General features: G+C 40.9%; 1 protein-coding gene across 2 annotated transcripts in view; it reads right to left on the bottom strand.

Moving 5' to 3' along the window:
* Positions 1–20,648, bottom strand: part of LOC103374776 (uncharacterized) — a 28,302-nt gene extending 7,654 nt beyond the window's left edge. The window contains exons 1-9 of one of the 2 annotated variants that reach the window (XM_008304923.1): positions 20,523–20,648; positions 13,791–13,945; positions 12,129–12,694; positions 11,119–11,266; positions 9,306–9,432; positions 9,159–9,213; positions 8,226–8,300; positions 6,988–7,096; positions 6,468–6,636 (exon numbers count right to left, since the gene is read on the bottom strand). In XM_008304923.1, the coding sequence (XP_008303145.1) occupies positions 6,468–6,636; positions 6,988–7,096; positions 8,226–8,300; positions 9,159–9,213; positions 9,306–9,432; positions 11,119–11,266; positions 12,129–12,694; positions 13,791–13,945; positions 20,523–20,598 (1,480 nt within the window). In that variant the 5' untranslated portion in view covers positions 20,599–20,648. The remainder of the gene's footprint in view (positions 1–6,467; positions 6,637–6,987; positions 7,097–8,225; positions 8,301–9,158; positions 9,214–9,305; positions 9,433–11,118; positions 11,267–12,128; positions 12,695–13,790; positions 13,946–20,522) is intronic. The other variant, XM_008304924.1, reaches the window with a different exon arrangement.
* Positions 20,649–20,716: the final 68 nt, after the last annotated feature.

Genomic DNA, 20,716 nt, shown 5'->3' with positions numbered 1-20,716 from the left:
GCCGGCTGCGTGTTCATGCATGCATACGTGATAGAAAAAAAAAAAAAAGAGGCTGCTCTTAATTCACAATAGTGAGAAAAACATCAACACTGTGAAGCGGCCAAACCGTGACATCAGCCAGTCCCCAGATGAACTCAGTGAAACAGGAGGAACTGAGGGGAGCTGAAGCGAAACATCCCGATCAGTCACATTTCCCCTCCGAAAAAAGACCAGCGACACACGGAGCGTTCTCCAAGACGGAGGCCGGGAAAAGTCTGGAAAGGGTTCCCACCTGATGCCTTCAGGATCAGCTCGTTTGTGTACAACAACTTCAGTATAATTAATGAATTCCTGCAAAATTCAACCTTCACACTATGAACATTTTACTTATAAGCCCCTCACAGGTTCATAGGGTTGGGATGATTTAAAAAAAAAATATCTATTCTGTCTTCAAGCATTTTGAGTCCTTGTGAGACAATCTAAACACTAAATCTGATTTTCTTCGACAACCAAATTTCAGTATGAAGGTAACAGTTTGCATGGCTTCCTTACATATTTTTTAATTAATTTTTAAAAATCTGCTGATTCTACAGGCTTCTAATGACAAACACTGACTGTTTTTTAATGGAATGACCCTTTAATTAACTTTACCACACTTAAAATTGTTGCTGGAATCAGATAAAGAATGCATTACCTTGTCATAAACTTAACCAACGTCACTGGAGTTTAAACTATTTGTTTAATATAAAAACCAACCTGAATATTATGTAAATGATGACTGGTGTTTGGACAATTTAGAGACAAATTAGAGACGATAAAGTGCAGGAAAAGTTGTAGCTGGGGCAGCAAAACCACACTGGAAGTTTTTTTTGACTGATCCCAACATAATTCTTGATTTGAGAATTGTTATTTTTACTTTTCTTTTCCTTTGAAAATACACATATAAGCATGATAATGTCATTTTTGCTGCAGTTTTTAACCAAAGAAGCACATTCCTTTACATTTGGAGAGTTTAATTTACACAACAGACCTCTCTGTAGCAACACAATGCTTAATGTATAGATCTGTGCCGTGACACATTTCACTGTCATCCAAGAACTGTAGCTCTTCAGTAATATTAGGAACAGTTGTTCAGCCGTGCTTCCACACAAAAGCAGCTCTACTACTCCGTCTACTAAGACTCCTTGACGATGCGTAACACCATCACCTGACCAACAGACGCCATGAAAAGCAGATAACAACAGTTTAAAGGTGGAAAACCCACTGAGAGACACTCAGGCAGTGGAAATCTTCACCCAGAGCGCCCTGTGCACGCTGGAAGGCAGAGCAGCGATGCATGGAGAAGAGGGTGTGCTCACAGGCTGAGATGGGCGAGACCCGGAGTCAGTGGAGTAGACTGTTCTGCACCGGCGGACCTGCCAGGCACAATTAGCACCATGTGACCCAGTCAGAGAGACAGCTCAGTCAGAACAGAGGCTGCAGAGCGAGGGGACCGGCTGAATGGTCACCCCTCGGTCTGGGACATTCCTATTGCCTGATGCTCATAAAGCGCCGGCCGACGGCATCACCTGCCCGGCCGAGGAATGGCAGGAATCTGGCGCTCAAGACCAGCGTTACTTAACACGTCCAAGATCACGCATCTCCACAAGACTGAAGCAGTTTACTGCCTGAGTCTAAACTAAAGGGTGGAAACACAGCAGGCTGTTAACCACGATTCACACCGATCGGTATCTGACTTTACTGCTGTAAATATGAACAATCACTGATAACATCTGATCACGCCACACTGCAGAAAATAAAGCCGCCAACTAAAACCAAGAATGTTTTTTTGCTGACATGACACAGAAGAACAATTTTTTTTAGCAAGAAGTTTCTTTTAAGAACCATTTCTGCAAATAAAAATGTGCTCTTTAAGAAACCTGTTCTATAATGATCCTGGTTAAGCAAATAATCTGCTTTAAATGTGTTTTTTAAGCATCTTATATCTAATTATTATAACTTGTGGATCCAAATTAAAAATCAAGAAACCCTGAATGCATTCGCCGGATTGAAACACGAGAATTTGCAGCATTTCTTCCATTAAAATGCATTTAATATTTTGTGTTCCAGACAGATGAATCCACAAATGAGTCAATAATGAAAAGAAATAACTAGCTGCAGCTCTTCGTACTGTAAAGAACCCTGTAAATTGGGGTAAACAGGGTAAGATGCCCTCCTTGAATATACGTCCATGTTCTTTTAAAATATAATACATACTTTGAATATTAATATCATGTGTATGTAAGAGGTGTGATTGAGTAAACACATTAATAACAACAGATTAGAACTTTGTTATTATAGAACTAAATGGAAGGGAAGAACAAGATGGATAAGAATAATTTTATTTTCAAATTTGGATGTTGCTCTGATTTTACCTGTAACATACATGTTAGATGCCACATAGAAAAATGATTTTAATTTCTGTTTTTAAAGCAGCTTAATTATTTCTGATTCATTTTGAATTAAAGGGCCTCCAGAAATTTAAATTCCTGACAAGAAAAATAATGTAAAATCAGCAGTCACTAGGCATAGTTAGCCTGAAGTAGGAAGAAAAAAATTCATATATTATAAAATGATTATTTGCTCCAAGGTGACTTTCATGTGAAACAATTTGAATATGTGGTTTGATTTGTATATTCATGTAAATCTGAGACTGATTTTTGTCAAAATGTGACATCAACATACCTCAAAACTATTTTATTTTTTATGTTCTAAAGACAGAAAAATTGTTCAATGCAATTTAAAAAGAACCTGAACCATAAACTGACTGTCTAGTGGTCATGAGGCAATTATTGTGTAAAGGATGCTTCTTGCTGTGGTGTAACCTCTGCGGGGAACCATCCTCTACATAAAAAAGGTTGTTGAAAACCCACATAGCCTTCTGAAGAACTATTCAAACCCGATTACTGAACAGAGAAGAACATTTTACTGGCTGAGTTCTGGTGAAAAAACACAAGTTATCTCGGAAGCTAACGTTAGCCACGTTAGCAGTCACCTGTTGAGCTTCATGCAAACTCCACAGTCGGCAGCAAACTAAAAGGAAAAACACACAAAGTCCAACTAAAACGAGGCTGTGAAAAATCCACACACCGCGACAAAAGTGCGATCATCCGTGGCCCGCAGTTTACATAAACTATCGCTTTAAGCTAATTAAAGCTAACAGCTTAGCCAACTAACCTTGTTTTTCAAATAGAAGCGGCTGCTAACGCGCTAGCATCGCGCGGCTAACAGCTAGCAAGGAGTACCCTCAGGCTAACTGGGAGCTAATTTGGGTCCGTTTGTTGTAAATTGAACCTCCGAGAAAGTGGAATGGTGCGTTTTTAAAATCACACTAACTCGACATAAGGTTAAGAAGATAAGGTGGAGTGTAAGGGAGGCTATGATTAGCTTGTAGCCGGCTAGCCAGCTAGCTGGCTAGCAGCAGGGATGCCTGAAAAGTCCAGTGAGGGGAACAACGGGAGTTATCCACCTGATCCCGCTTCACACCATCGCTACAGCAGCTGCCTCTTACCGTCACGGCGACACTCGGGTTTAGTCTCGATCCAGACGGAGGTTTAAATCTGCAGCTTTAGTTTAACACACAGCATCAGTGGGACCACCAGCAGCAACAAGTCTCCCACATTCTCGGTTTTGTCCAGTTTTTGGTGTCCTGCTCTGCGCTGGGAACAATCTCTGGCACACAAACGACGCATTCCACAGGCTGAATCCCCACAGAGCCGCGTCCGAATTAAAGGGACACTCACTTGTTTTGTGCATGTGTGCACCAGCAACATTTATTATTCATCCCTGTCAGCTGGGATGCTGATGAGAGAGGTGTTTTTTTTTCTCTTCCTGACAGTCAACGTGTGGTGCCCTCCTGAAACATCCCAGAGCAGCTTCTGTTTAATAAGCAAACTATTAAAACAGTCATATATTACATCCCCTCTGCAGGTCTGCAGGCTGTGTAAATACTCTGGACATATTATGGCCTGGGCCTGCCACTGAGCAGGAGGAAGCAGACCAACCTATGAAGTGATGAAGAGGCAGCACAGAAATGACTAAATGCTGGTGCAGCTGGAGGAGAGAGAGAGAGAAAAAAAGAAATGACACTAATAGTGAGAGCGGTTCCTGTTCTTTGTTCTTTGTTGGAAATTTTACTTGCTGATGTGAAATCCTCACACAGACCACGTGTCTTATGAGAAGAGTCTCTGATTTACAGGAACGTCTAGAGATGTGTGGTAAAAGGAGTTTAGAATTATATAATACAGGATAAATTTAGGAAGTCTGACTGTATGAGTGACACCTTTATTCTAATTTTATTTAACATCAGATCAGTTTTTGCTTTGGTAAATAAATTATATGCAAGCAGGTGGAATGTAACTATATATTTACAGTATTTGTGCTTTACATGCATATTTCATCTTACCTTTTAGACTCTCTTACTACATTTAACTCAGAATACCTGACAGGTGCAGTTTTTAGTTACAATGCACATTAAAATCTAATCAGAATTTGATGCACTTGAACGATTCAACTGCAGTTAATATGAATATCTGCACCTCTCCAATCATTAAAGATGCCACATGTGCATTTGTATTCATATATAAATAGCATATTAATAAATATTTCATAAATTTCGCACTTGAAATGTTTTATTTTTGCGTAAAAAACCTCTTACTTCTGATATATTTAGAAAAATGTGCAGCTTATGTTTAAGCAGCATGTTTATAGAATGACTTATGAAGCACTCTTTAAGATCCAACCATCTGTATCTCTGCAACAATAAACGCTTCCACATGGGAATTTATACTCAAAATATGATGAATGTAGCACCTATAACATTGTATTTCTGCATAATGAGCACTTGTGATGTATGTAGTAAATTTTGCTGCTTTTATTATGAAGGAGTGGGTTGTTTTTTTGCTTGTAAATGCATATTTTCATAGTTTTAATGCTAGTTTTCATTTTAGTAAAATATCTCGGTATCACTCTTAGAAGTAGAGGAGCCTTGAGGAACCTTTTTTATTATTATCAGACTATGACGGCTAAATCTGACTAAATTTAATATTTAACTCTTTATAGTTCTACCGGTTGGTGCAGCAGGAGATGCTAAAGTGGTTAATCTTGTATCGTATATAACAAACTAAAGGGTTTTAAGTGTTACCTAATGTTCTTATGTATTTTTTTTTTTTAACATTTCTTATTTAGGAATCCAACAAAAAGCTGCAGCCATAAGAATAATAATACATACTGCTTGATCTGAGCATGCCAACTTCATAAACGTGTGCTTGTAGGATTAATATTCTGTCTGTAATAAGTTAATTCTGCTTTTTCAAACTTCTATTCTCTCTTAGAATTAGAAAAACTGCAAGGAACCTGCTTGTTTAGGGAACCTTTAATAACTCAAAATCAGTTTCTAGAGGATTTTTTGTGGAGTTACACCTGCATTTACACTTGGTTTTAATTACTTTATTTTTAAAAAAAAATGTTTTGCCATTAAGTTATGGAGCTCTTTTAAAAATATCAGAGATATTAATGCAAGTTTTAGAGAATAGTTTTGTATTTTTGGGCAAGTGCAGTCTGACTTTCTGCTCACAGGAAGTATTGAAAGTACTCAAATATTGTCTCATATGTTTTGTTTGGGATAAAAAAGATATTCTGGTAATCCATCGATAATAATAGTAATAAAGAGTTCAAATCAGAACCCCACTAAATCAATGGTTTCTCGAGGGAGCGTTTTGAACCCAAAGCAGTGTTGAGGAACTCCAGAAGGTTCCTGGAGGTTCTTCTGCTTCTAAGACTGTAGATGTTTTTCATGCAGTCTAGCTTCTGAGATCGAGACAAAAAAGAGAAGCAGCGAGGTGTTGAAACATCCTGTACACATCTACCAAGCAGGGTTACCTCCAGACAAACCACTTTCCCACATTTCAGTGTTCAGACCTCATCCGACACACAGAAGTCACAGAAGATGTGAGGAATATTACAACCAGAGGAACAAAAGTGTGCTTCAGCTTCACATAAACAGCTGTAAGAGGATGCTGCCAATACATCAGGGAACACTTCAAAACAAGGTCCAGGAGTAATGATGCAGTGAGAAGAAAAACAAACAAACAGCAGCGTGTTTAAAGAGGAACTGAAAGCCAACACCAGCGACTTTCCAGCTTTAAAGGTGCACAAGAGAAGCTGCAGTCAATAAGGTTAGCTGGATTTGCTGCAACTGTCACTCTGTGGGTTGACACACGGCTGTGAAAACGTGTCACAATGTGTGTTTTAATGCTGTAATCTGTTCCACATAAGAGTTTGATGGTTTCATTATAGCTTCTGGTTGTGCTCCAACAAGTAGGTGAGCCGACATGCACGCAGCAGCTCGGGTATGAGTAGATGCTGACTTGTGTTTGCCACCTGTGCACGTGTGTGATGCGGGCGACAAGCGTGGGTGCGTGTACACCTGCGACCGTGGTGCTACTCACTCATGCACTGCAGGCCATGCTTTTTCTGCAGGGTCTTGCTGCACAGTGAGCAGGTGGCGCAGCTGGAGAAGGAGCCCGGCACCAAGTGATGCCCGCTGACGCTGCTGCTGCTGCACACTTTCTCTTTCTCTTTGGCCTCCTTCTCCTTGGCCTTCTCTCGGTTCTTACCCTGCAGAGGAACAAGAGAAGCAAACACGGGAGGTGGTTTTTTAAAATATGCAAGCGTATGTGTGTGTGTGTTCCTCTTTCTCATTATGACATCGTATAACCGTGTCACTGGCAGAGCGTTTAAAAGGGTTTGTGTAAGTGGATTAGGGGTTTTGTGTGCGCAACATGTGTAAAACCGCTGAACTGTTTACATCTGAGGATTATGTTTCCTGCTTCTCTGCATTAATATGCAAGCGTTTAGCTGCAGGAGGAAACTGTCGCATGTATTAGGTCACAGAAGTCGGTGTGGTTCAGTCATCTAGCTACAAATCCAACCTGACAACGAGCACCGTTCATGGGGGTTTGGGTTTACCTTGTCTTTGTTGAAGGATCCAGTCATCCTGTTCCTCAGAGAGCTCAGAGTCCTCTTCACCTTGGTGCCTTTCTCCACCTTCTCTGCGCGATCTTCCTCTTCCTCATTCCTGGTGGAAGAAGAGCAGAACAAATGAGGACATAAACGGAAAAATAAAGTCAAGTCGGTGCTGATTGGTGTTATAAATGAACTGTTTGAATATTGTGGGCATTACTGATGGTGTGATTTTACACATCAGGGATTTAAATACTACCTTATATTCTACTGTACTAGAGAGAGTTGCTAAAAAATATGATAAAATAGAATAAAATAATAAACAGATGAAATAGAAAGTATTATGAAATAAACGAAAAACACTAAACAATCCAGGTAAGATGATAAGAATTTAAACAAAGCTTGCTTATAGGGAATCCTTGGATTTGTTGGGTTTTCGTGTATATTTCTGCATTATTATTTTTATTATTATCAACGCTGTAGGGGTTTTGCTCTAATAGATGTATGTTAATTTGGTTAATCTTCATGATTAATAACTCTGTCGGGTCTCAGCCGTGGTATGTTTTACAGTCACATAAAATAGCATTTTATATAATTTTTGTAAGGCTTAAATCAACAATCTGTAAAATGACACCATAAATAACATTATGTGGTCTTAAACCCAAGATTTAAACTTTTATTTTATGTTATTTCATAAACGCCAGTCATAATATTGTTTAGCTGTTGTTTTAAATGTGCTGTATGAAGAACTAGATCCTGTCAAAATACACATAAAACCAAACAAATCCAAGGATTCCCTCCATCCCTTATGAGAAAACTATGTTTTTCAATCTTGAAAAACTGCTTTATATCTTTTAAAAGTTTAATTGAACATTGGGCTATGTGCAAACCTACTAAACTCAGTTCTATATTCAAATTAATTTTATGTAAATAGCAATAAATGATAAACATTTATCACCTCAGGGAACTTTCGGGTCAAACAGACCAACAGAAAATCACTTTGCAGCATCTGTACACGTGATATTAATCATATTTAATTATATATAGTCATAATTTGTTGAATATTTGAAGTAATTTAGATTTTTAAAAAGATCAGCTGTCAATAAATTTCTATGTCTCTTTTGGTTTTGACTATATTCTGTCATAACAACAGACTCACAGCAGCTGTTGTGTCAATAAGGTTTGTTCATGTGGACCTTCTGCAGCTTTATCAATAAGGGAACAAGGATAAGGGCAGCACTTACTCATTGGCGAGGAACTCATACCAAGTGACACTTCCTGAATCTCTGGTGTCTGATCTGTTGTTTCTCTGCTTCGCTCTGTGAAGGACAACGAGGCGAGTTCAGCGTTTTGATAGAAAACTGATCGTGTTGGACGAAGCAGCAAGTTTACAGAGTTCAGAGACAGTGTGAGGTGGTTTTATTCAGTGGTGAACTTGTGATTCTGTGACATCAACAAACACTCTTAGTGCTCCATAGATGTTTTCCTGTGTCGGTGCACAAACAGGCACAAAGCATGCAAAACACACATGCCAGAAACATGCTGGTCACGACGTGCTGCTGCTGCTGCTCGGAGGCCTGGAGTCGGAGTCGGAGCAGCAGTGGGAGCACAGACCTGCCTCTCCTGTTTACTTACCCGTGGTACAGCTTTAGCTCCTGCAGAACTTTCTGTACCATCACCCTAAGACAAACAAGACACTGAGACTGAGACAGAGGACGACGGATGGACTCCTGGGAGCTGAGTGTCAACGTGTGATTTAAGGAAGAATCCTCCCTTCGTCTGCCGCGTCCACACAATCCCACACATGTGCTACAACCACACACACAATCACACACACCGAGGGGCCATCTAAGGAGCTGGAGAGAGAGCCTGTGGGAGGACGAGGCTGCAGACGTATGACATGGTGCAGAAATGTCAGGAGAGAATGGGGAAAGCCCCTGTGCTCCGTGGGAGTGAGGTAGCTGTAGTCGACTATTTACAACTGCAGAACAGTATGTACACTACTGTACCGGAGCACCGACGAGCTGTAAGTGTAATTTATGAGACACGCTGCCTCCTTTAAATCAAACCACAGCGGCATCCTTCTTGTCTTGCAACACTGAACCTGCAGAAGCATCTTCTGGAGATGAAACACAAGCTCCACATGGCATTATGTTCCACACCACTCGGTTACTCACATGTGGCTCTGGCCCTCTGTGGAATGCAGGTTTTCTTCAGGGTCGAACTCGTCTGCTGCAGGAGACAAACGGCAACAGGTCAAGCAGCTGCCTGCAAAGTGTCAAACACGTGAACATACGTGTGCCGTGTGCGTGTAGAGGCCTCACCTCCGGCCGCCCTCGCAGCCTGTTTGGACGTCTGGACGACGCGAGAAATGTGCGCGGCTCGGGAATAGTCGTCGGTGGCGAGGATGTCTGAGCGGGAATACAGATGCCTGCCAGGAGCAGCGCCGGCCTGAAAGCATTAAAGAATAAACACACATGTACGTGTCACGTGCACATCTGGGCTGTTTCACCGCCAGCGTACAGCAGACACACTCACTGCTGAACCCTATTCAGGACTTTCATGTTTCCCTACACAGAAGGTCTTTCAGGTTCCATTGTATTCATTATAGTTCCTTTAAACTATGTTTAATACATTTTCTGATACGTTGACGTACTTTTGGTTCCAAATGCACGACAAATGTTCCTCTTTTTGCATTAAAAACCATCTTCAAAAATAAAAAAACAATACCTGTCACCTAAACCAAATGGCCTGGGGGTCCAAAAGACCCCACAAGTCCTGAACAGGGTTAAAGACACAGATTACACTCACTGGTCTTTGTTAGTCGATTATTTAAATGTGTGAAAATTACACACAAAATTAACCAAATTTTTTTTAAAACTTACCCCTGATCCCCCTCAGAATTAGCAGATTTATTTTAAAGTATATCTTGTAAAGTTTCCCCTTCATACTGTGAATGTTTTCAGAGTTACAGCCCTTCAGGTTCACAGAGGAAAAATTTTTCTGAGATGGCAAAAACACGTTTGAGTTCTGGTAAAAACTGCAACCAGATCAGTTTTACATGCACTGCAGGTGTCATGATCTAAACACCAAATTAGTTTCTTTGCTCTAGATAATTTTTTTCAATAACCACCTTAAGAACATCAGTATTATGGGATGCATCATAGTTTGAACAGGAAGACTGCAGCAGTTTAACATCTATGATACAGAGGCACATAAACAATCATCGGTACTCTGGATGTGTTTCTGGTTTCTGATAATTCACCAGAGAAAACTTTGACAAGTGCATTCTGGGTAAACGTTTAGGGCTCATGTGTGATGGTGGTTGATCAGAACAAGTTCTAGATAATGAACGGATCATTTTTAAACACATTTCATACCAGGGTCATCTTCTAGATGTGTTAAAACAGTTTTCTAATATAGACGTGTTTGGACATGATTTGGGGGATCAAAAATGCTGGATAAAGGAACATGAATTTTAAAAAATCTTGAAACTTGGACCCTCCTCCATGTACGTCAAGGGCTCTGAAACTCTGAAAACATTCATAGTATGAAGGTAAAACTTTGTACGGCTTCATTACTAAAGGTGTTGTACATAAAACATCAGCTGACTCTGATTTATTTTTCATGGTGTGACCCTTTGGTCCTTCTAAGACACTTTGGTCAATGAGCTTTTCTGAAGCTTTTGCACAGATGATGCACATTTCTCTCAGTTTTTTGTACCAAAGATCCAACTTTTGCTAAACACAAAGCATTTTTCCAATAAAGGAAAAGTCTGACAACACCTACTGATAACATCTACTGGTTCCATTATTGTCGAAAAACTATGAAACACATATTAGTGAGCCTCACAGTTACACTGGTACCGTAGCTTATTGTGACTCAGTCATAGGTCATCACCACTAAAGCACCAAATGTGTAATAATCCACAGATGAAATAGTGCCAGATGAAGGCATCATTCACTCTTCTTTGCCAAAATCAGCAGCATCTCTGCAGGAAATTACTGAGCTTCAATTCAACACTAATGTCGTCAGGGGACACTAGTTGTCTCAATGCACACGGAAAGCTGAAGGTGTTGAAAGACAGACTGATGCTTTGTTGGTTTTGGTTCTTTTTATGGGATCGTTGGTCGTTACCCTCAAACTGGAGCCGTCCAACTCGTCTCCAGGACAAACCGAGCAGCCGTCGCTCTGCTGAGTCGACTGGAAGAGTCGATTCTGTCGCTCCTCGTCGTCGTCGTCTCTTTCTCCGTCGCTGTCCATGGCCATCGGATCCAGACTGAGTCTACCAGAACACAGACACACACAGATCTGTTAACAAAACAACGCCGTGTGACGCGTGTTTGTATTGTATGTTCTTTTTCGGTTTTGTTTCTCACAAAGTATTTTGGTGCACTGGTGTCTGTTTTCACACCTCAAAGTAGTCTCAGCACTTTTTTTTTTTTTTTTAAAGTTGTCAAAGTCAACCACAGGAAGCACTCGGCTCAGTTAAGTCATACAGTCAGACGGCTGGATGCTGATATAGAATCTGTTTACTGTCAAATGAAAAAAAAAAGAAGAAGAAATGGACCCATGTTTTGTTTTTCTACTTTAAACCAACAATGACAATCACCACTGAAACTCTAATGTACCAAAGGACACAGCTTGGTTCTGGATTTGTCATATTTCCATTTTCGTTTTCGAACAAAAAACAGGAAATGGGAGCGTTTTTGATTCTTGGTTTGCAAAAACATTTAAAAAACTGGACAAACAGGCTCACATAATCTCCTTTTTTTGGTCATTGTTGGTTTAAAACAGAAAAAATTAAATAAGCGAAAGAAAAACTGGGATTACACCAATCTGAAAAACAAACTGTGTTTTCTATTTTGTTCTGTTGGATTTTGTTTTTTATTCCACATTGGGGGAAAAAACAGAAAAATGGGCTCATTTTCTAGTTTTGTTTGCTCGTTTTTCTCCGTTTTAGTTTTTCACACCTCAGAACAGTTTATACTTGAGAACCAAAACCATAAAGCGAGAACTCAATGAAGCCAAAAACTTCTCTTCTCATGTAGAAACTTATGAGACAAGAAAGTTCATCACATTCAGGTTCCTCTGAAACGTTCCCATCTACCCGTTATCCTTCACCAGCGTCCCTCCCTTCGTCTTACCTCCTCCCCAGGTTGATGGGGGACACCGGGACGCCCCAGCTGTGCCTCCGAGACGTCGACATGGATCTGACCAGGATGGGGAAGCTGTCCAGGTCCGGCTCTCCGTCTAAATCCATCGAGAGTCGCTCATTGACTCTCTCCAGTCCCGTTACTGGTTCTTCCGTTTCCATTGATCCCAACAGTCCATTCAGGTCGATTGTCAAGCTCAGGCCTGCCACTGGGCCCACGGGGTCGCTGTCAATGATGCAAGCCGGCAGCAGCTTGGGACTGAGCTGCGTGACCACGAAGCTGCCGGCAGGTTCCTCTGCAGGCAGTGTACAGGAAGGAAACGGTGGCGCAGCGGAGGATGGCGGAGGATGTGAGGTCAGAGGGGTGAAGACGTCTGTGTTCAGAGGCACCGGCTGGGTTCTGCCCTCTGGGACGGTGGTGCTTCCCGTGGATGGATGGAGGTCTCTGTAGAACTCTGAGTCTCTGAGCGAAGAGCTGAAGCCCTGGAGGTCCTCGATGCTGCTGCCCACCTCCACGAAGGGGCAGTCGTAGTCGCTCACCACCGAACAGGCGTCCTGCTGGTACCAGTATGGAAGAAGAAAGAGGAAACGCATTAGAGGAGACCAATAAACCAGCCGTGTTAGAGAAGCTAAACGGCTACATGCTAACAGAGGCAATGCTAACATGATAAAGTTCAGCAGGTAAAATGTTTGCTGTGTTCAGGGATGGCGGGCTAGAACACACAAACCAGCTGCCCTTAGTTTGCAGGTAATTTGCCACAAGAGTTACTACAGTTCATCCTCTGAGGAGCAGGAACGTGTGCACCAAGTTGAATGACAAATTGTCCAATAGTTATAGTGATTTTTCAATTAAAATCTAATCCGAATAAGATTCTTCCAGCTCGTAAACACATGCTTGGAAACGTCTGTAGAACATTTTTGCAGAGACATTCAGACATTTTTCTGAATGAGGAACAAAAAACTGATCTGCAGGTGGCGCTACGCTCAGAAACGGTTGTTTGCAATGATGCCTTACAACAGGGGTGTCCAATCCTGGTCCTCGAGGGCCACAGTCCTGCATGTTTTAGATGTTTCCTTCTTCCAACACACCTGATTCAAATGATCAGGATCGTCATCAGGCTTCTGCAGAGCTCGATGATGAGCTGATCATTTGAATCAGGTGTGTTGGAAGAAGGGAAACATCTAAAACATGCAGGACTGCGGCCCTCGAGGACCAGGATTGCCCACCCCTGCCTTAAAAGAACCAGAGAGAACCTTTTAGCAAGAGGTTCTTTATAAGATAACATTTGATATACAGTTCTTCAACCTTAAAGCGACCAAGTGGGGTCATTTATGAGTTTAGCTGATGGCCTGTTCACAGGAATTGACCTGTTTTATAACAGATAGTCAGTATTTAACTTCTGTTAGCATTAAAAATGATTGAAAAAATGAAATATAATGGTGTGACCCCATTCTGTTATTTTGGTTGCTAACATGGTTTGGTTAAGGGTTAAAGAACCCCTCAAGGTGCCTCAAAAAACCATGAAGAAATGGTTCCTTTCGGCAACTTAAGTGGCGCTCCAAAGAAATTTAGTGCTCTTCAAGAAAACCTGCACCTATCTGGGAGTCTAGTACTTGTAGAGATGTTTAAATCTGGAGGACTGTGGAGCTTCACCTGGTCATCGTTGGTGCCGCCAAAGAAGACGTCCTCAGTGATGGAGGCAGGAGACAAAGAGGAGGAGGATCCTTTCCCACTGGGAGGCTGAGACTGGGAGCCTCGCTGGGAACTGGGAGCCTCGCTGGGCCGACTACATGGCTTGCACTCTGATGCTAAAAAAAAAGAAAAGATATTTGTTAGTGTTCTTTCCAACAGCAAAGGAAGACAGCGCCGACTCCGACACCTGTGTAACAGCTTTGAGCGGTTCGATGGAAGAAGCTCAGGCCCCGGCTCAAAGCTCCTTTACATTTCCATTGCACCAACAGATTCCTCGATTCACATGATGCCACAAACCACCGTCACCACGAGCAACTGCTCAGTGAGCCAGCATTAGTCTCCATGTCAGTGGTGCAGATTATTCCCTCACTGAGCCCTGTGGTGAATACATGATGTACTATATGAAGGAAACGCACACAGCAGATGTGAGGATTTCAGTAGCTCACACTGGAGGTAGAACTTTAACTTTAACGCACTGATAAAAGGCGAACCTGGTGCCTGAGTGTTGGCTGCCGAGGTTTCAGCCCCATCATGCCCATCTGAGGCGGGCAGCGCCGCCACAGAGACAGCTTACATAACACCGTCATTTCATAAGAAACGCCTCCAGTGAACCCGGCTCCACGGGCCCGGCTCAGGCTCCTCCAACACCCTCGCTCTGGTTCTGCTCCCCGGTGAAGGTTAATTTTCTGATTTGACATGACTACAGTAAACAGGTTCTCTGCAAAAGAGCTTACAGCTGTCGGGTTCTATCAGCGGCTCCGGCGGTGAAGGAATGGTGAAAGAAACGCCAGAGAGTGGACTGTAAAGTAGAAGTGCTGAAAGCAAAGTGTTGGGAAAAAGTGTTTGTTTGTCCTCTTAGTCAGGCTAATTGACTTTTTTTCTTCAGGGCGCAGCAGCTGTAAACAAAACACTGAGATATATCTGCTCAGAGGGAATATATTTCTGAGATTTTCATGCTAAGTTAATTAGTTTAAACTCTGTATATTGGTTATTGGTAAACATAAATAAATAAAAACCATTATAAATTAAAACTACATCCATAAAACACAGCTCGCTCATTAGGAATCCTCGGCTTTTTTGGGTTTTCATGTATATTTTTTACATTATTATTATCTTTATGTGCTTTGTGATTACTTTAGTTCAAACTTAATCAGGTTAATCTCCATGAATAACACATTTTGAACAAAAGTTTTGACTCTACAGTTTCACAAATAACACACGATTTATTTACGATTTTACGAAAGGAAATATTATAAAATAAAACTAAACAAAAAGCACAAATGCTGTATGATTTTATATATATATTAGTGAGGTTAAGTCCTGTAATTTATATTAGAGTCTTAAATAAATCATTATATTCGTTGGGTATTCTCCATATGCAGCAGTCAGGTATTGTAGTATTTTATATCACATTTGTAGGGTTTAAATCTACTGAGGATCCAGGGAATCATTTGATTTGTTGAGTTTTGATGCTTCGTAGGGTCTTAACTTAGTGACATATTGATATTTAACAGCCTCACATGAATTACATAACAGCCTGGATCAGTCATAAAAGCTGGTTAGCTCTTGTGTATTACTGCAAAACCTGATGGTTCTGCTCATATTTTGTTTTTTTAAACTTGTTTTCTTGATAAACAGACCTTGAATTAAATGGATAAATAAACACACAAAGCATATATGGAATAAAACACCAAAGACGAGCCTGTCAGCTGGATACAGGCTCAGCTTTTCACTGTAGGAGACCTGATCCGGGCGATGAAATGCAGGCCGAGTCCTGCACCGTGTCCGGCTGTAAACCAGCAGCAGCATCTGCAGCGCTGAGATGCTCTCATGTAAACACCCAGACACACACACACACACACACACACACACACACACACTGTACATCCAGTTTTCTATTTTACTAAATCAAAGGCTGCAGGGGTGGCAGCGCCGCCGCCGCCCGCCGCCTCACTCACACTTTGTTTGCGTCCAAAGCCGGCTGAGCTTCAGTGTAAACTTGTGCAGAGACGCTGCAGCTTGATGAGGCCTTTTATGGTTGGCCTCTTATATCAGCATCAAGTGTGTGTGTGTGTGTGCGCTCAGGTGTGTGTTTGTGTGTCGCTCAGCTGAGTTCATCACAGAACAAAGGGTGGTCTGACGGTGCTGCTACAGCCGGCGGCTATTATCCGTCAATAAATCAGCACGAGACTTAAACACCTCGAATGAAGCCCTTTAAATGATTACACCCAGTATGTAGTCGATATTATTCCTCCTGCACTTCGTTTATCTGTTTAATATTGTTCCTGTTGGTGTTTTCTCCTCCATAACCTGTGTTTACTGTGTGCATGTGGCACCCAGCATGACTCTCCGTCTTAAAAAAGAAAAGTTTTTGCCATTGTTTAGAATAATAAATTACACAGCGTGGACGTTTTTCTTATGTTTCATTTGGTTGGATTTTGTGTATGTTTTTGTGCTTTTATAGATAATCTCAGGCTAATCTCCATAAGTATGAATAATGTGAGGTCTTAGCCTTATATTTAAACTATAAAGGCTGTAGTAGGGTCTTAGCCTGATACTTAAATTAGTTAGATTAAGCTCTGTAATTAATAATACCGCAGAGTCTCAGCTACAGTTTTAAAATAGTTAGGCCCAGTTGGTGGGTTATGAGTCATAACTTAAGCTCAAAATTAGTCAGGGTGTTCTTTATAATCATTAATGCTGTAGCACCTTCGCCTTAATGTGTATTGTAGTCAGGCAAAGTTCTGTTTGACATTATTTTGTGGGGCCTGAATCCATAGAGGATCCAAGAATTCCTTAGATTTGCTTGGTTTTCATGTTTTGTGGGTCATAGCTTTATTTCAAATTTAGTCAGGTTAATCTCTATCGATATTAACGCTGTTGAGTCTTAGCCTTATATTTAAATTAGTTAGATTAAGTGGCGTAATTAATAATACTAAAGTTACTTCGCTAAAACAGTTACTATTAAAGCTCAGTAAGTATAGCTAGTTGCTATAATATTAGATATTAGAATCATAACTTTTGTTCAAACTTTGTTAGGTTAATCTTTATAATTGATATTACTGTTGCGTCTTAGCCTTAGTAGGCATTATAGTCAGGTAAAGTACTATTTTCTGTCATTTTTTAGGGCTTAAATCCATAGAGGATCCAGGAATTCCTTAGGTTTGTTGGGTTTTCATGTTTTGTAGGGTCATAATTTCATTTCAAACTTAGTCAGGTTAATCTCTATCGATATTAACACTGGAGAGTCTTAGCCTTATATTCAAATTAGTTCGATTAAGTTCTGTAACTAATACTGAAGGGCCTTTGCTACAATATTAAAATAGTTAGGTTAGGTTGATTGGCTCTTTATGTATACTGTCGTAGGGCTAAGGCTTAAGTTTAAATGTAGTCAGGTTAATCTCTATTAATAATAACACTGTAGGGTCTTAGCCCTAGTATGTTTTAGGTGAAGCGGTATTTTACAGTATTTTTGAGGTAATCATTGAATTTGTTGGGTTTTTCATGTTTTGTAGGATCATAACTTTATTTCAAACTTAGTCAGGTTAATCTTACACTTAGCCTTACACTTACATTAGTTAGATTAAGCTCCGTAATTGAAACTACTGAAGGACCTCAGCCTTATTGTGTATTCTAATAAGGTGGAGTTGCATTTTAAATCATTTTTATGGGTCCTAAATCCTTAAAATTTAAATTAGTCACACCATAAATCACACTGTCAGGTCTTAACCTTAATATTTAAATTACTCACACCATGAATCACACTGTCGGGTCTTAACCCTCATATTTACATCATGTTTTGTTTTTTAACCTGCCTGGTAAATAACAGGGACTCGACTGATTTGTGACTCTGAAGTGACGTGAACTTGACTTGTCTTGACAAACTAACTAAGATAAGATAAAATAACAAAAAGATAAAACTTCATTAGTCTCAGAGGAAATTCTTTTTCTGCCCGATATCACTCTGAAAACAGAATTACATAACATGAGAGAAGCAATGCCTGATAGAAAAACACTGACATATACGTATGGTGTTGAAAACAAAGAAAGGAAACTAAAATAAAACTACAGTAGAAGGAATTCTGGCAGTTTGTTTTTGTTGTTGTTGTTTTTTTTGGCCATGATGGAGCATCAGTCTATTTAAATGAACACTCAGTGACCATACATGTGCTGTCTTTCATGTAAACACGCTTTAAAAATGGCCAAACTTAGTGTCGAAACAGCCTGAAGCTTTGCTAAAAACACGCTCTTATCTCCGCCTTAAACACTTTGTTTGCTTCATCTCAGACTTATCTCCCGCTGGTCTGCGCAGGATCAGTAATTTTTGCAAACTGCCTCCTGACAAATGATTTTCATTTTTACAACCAGGGCCAACGTGGTACGTCAGGAAAGATGGTGAGAAGATATGCAAGCAAATGACGATGAGCTCGCAAAAGACATAATTAGCAAGAACTGATTCACAAATCTTCTGTGGAGACTGATGAACAACATGCAAACAAGTTAAATCTGCAAGTGTGTGGCGGGTTTTGTTGGATTTTCTTTGACAAAAATTAAACTTATATGAGCCACAGTTTGTAAATAAACACAGTAGAATCTAAAAAAAAAAGCAGGTTTAAGTCATGTGGTTGATGTTTTGGCAGGTTTGGTAAAAAAAAAAAAAAGAGGACGACTGAGGAGGAAATGAATTCACGTGTTCAGCTCGTATGTTTGCAAAGATACATGACGATCACAAGAGGAACGTCGGCTTCATGTGATACGGTCAGTTGATTGATCATCTCAGAGTTAATTCCCCCAAATGTTCAAATAAAAACCTCTTTAACCGGAGCTGCTGTTACAAAAAAACGCCTCTAAAGTGCAGCAAAAGGTCACTCTGTTGACGCAAACTGTTGCCCAACTGCACAAACCACGGATGTTAAAATAAGAATCGCACTCTTCTACATGTGAACATGCAGAACCGAGTGTGTCGGCTCCGGGACAAAGAGCTCCGGCTGAGGGCTGCGGTGGCCGTTTGGTAGCTGGATGATTCAAGGCCTGCTGTCCAAATGTGAGCGCCGTCGCCGGGGTGTGCGTGACAGATGTTGTGTGTAGGTGAAAACAGAACACTGGGGCTGTTAGATGTGAGGTCGAGGCGCACATCAAAACAACTGTCATCTTGCAGATCCTCCTTTGATCAGAAATTCGTCTGACTGGAGCTGCACAGACGCTGAAGCGAAATGGAAGCCGCGATGTGCTAAAAACGCCATTTTAGTCTGAACATGAAAACATGAAATAACTCAAGTTCTGGGTGTTTTATGTTCGGTTATGGCGGGAAAGTGAACAGATGTTGCATGCATGACGTGCATAAAGCCTCGAATTTGCATTTTGCAAAGTGGATTTGGTGAGAAAAACAGTAAGTTCTGCACCAAACTTCATTTTAAATCATCTTAACTGAGGTTGTTAGCTGTTCAGGTTGAAGCAGCACCACAAGAGCCACAAAATGATGCTTTTCCAGGAAATAATCAAAGATTTCTTAATGCTAAGATGCCACAAACTCAAGTTCTATGTGTTATATGTTTGGTTATCGAGGAAAAATGAACAGATGTTGCATGCATGATGTGTATAAAGCTCCAAATGTTGTTATGCAAAGTGGATTTGGTGAGAAAAACAGTCAATTCTGCACCAAAGTTCGTTTCAAACAGTCTTAATTAAGGTTGTGTTAACTGTTCAGGTCAAAGCAGCAACAACAGAGCTACAAAATGATGCTTTACTGATAAATATGGAAAGATTTCTTAATGCTAAAATGCCACAAACTCAAGTTCTAAGTGTTATATGTTTGGTTATAGAGGAAAAATGAACAAGCATGATGTGCATAAAGCTCCAAATGTTGTTATGCAAAGTGGATTTTAGTGAGAAAAACAGTCAATTCTGCAACAAACTTCATTTTAAACAGTCTTAATTGAGGTTGTGTTAACTGTACAGGTCAAAGCAGCAACACAAGAGCAACAAAATGATGCTTTTCCAGTAAATAATCAAAGATGTCTTAATGCTAAAACGCCATTTTCCTTTGAAGATGTAAACACAAAGCATGAAATAACCCTGCGTGTTATGCATCAGGTTACAGAGGAACAATTAACAGTGAAATAGAAGCTGTCGCATGCATGATGTGTGTAAAGCTTCAGAGGATTCAGTGAGAAAAAAACCCAAACTAAACTCCATTTGAAGTCATTTTAGTTCAGGTTGGTAACTTCACGGGTCGAAGCAGCAACACCAGAGACACCAAATGCTCCAAATGTCATAAAGTAAAGTGGATTTAGTGAGAAAACAGTCCAATCTGCTTCATTCAGGTTGTTAACCGACACACAGAACGAGTCTTTTCCAATAAATAATCAAAGGCTTCTGGTAGATGTTGACATTTCTGCACTCTCACATTTTACACAACGCCGAGGACAGAAATGACTCACTGAACTTTGCAACCAAACTCATCTGACACACTGCAACCGTCATTCACCACAAAGCCCAAACCAGGCCAGAACGCTCGACAACAGCTCTGCGACTAAAGACCTGAATGGAGACAATCACTCACAGACATCACACCATCATCATCATCATCATCATCATCAGAGGGCCACATCCAGCTCACAGCCTCTACTGGACCTCACATCCAGCAGCTCCAGCCCTCCAGCACTCAAACACAGCCTGAAGGCAGCAGGTTACCTCTCTTGAAGGACCATCTCTTCATCCACAGTTTGGAGAAGGACGGCCAGGAGTTGTTGAGAGGAGAGTCCGCCATGGGAGCAGCGCAGTGGGGGGAGGCCGGCTGCTAACTGGAGCTCAGTCAACACTGGAGCTCCGACACCCAGCGAGGAAGAGGGAGGAAGAGGAGGAAGGGGAGGGCAGCAGGGGGAGGA

This window comes from Stegastes partitus, unplaced genomic scaffold (genome assembly GCF_000690725.1).
Source record: "Stegastes partitus isolate 25-593 unplaced genomic scaffold, Stegastes_partitus-1.0.2 Scaffold2352, whole genome shotgun sequence".
NCBI lineage: Eukaryota > Metazoa > Chordata > Actinopteri > Pomacentridae > Stegastes > Stegastes partitus.
This window is presented reverse-complemented; position numbering and strand designations above follow the sequence as displayed.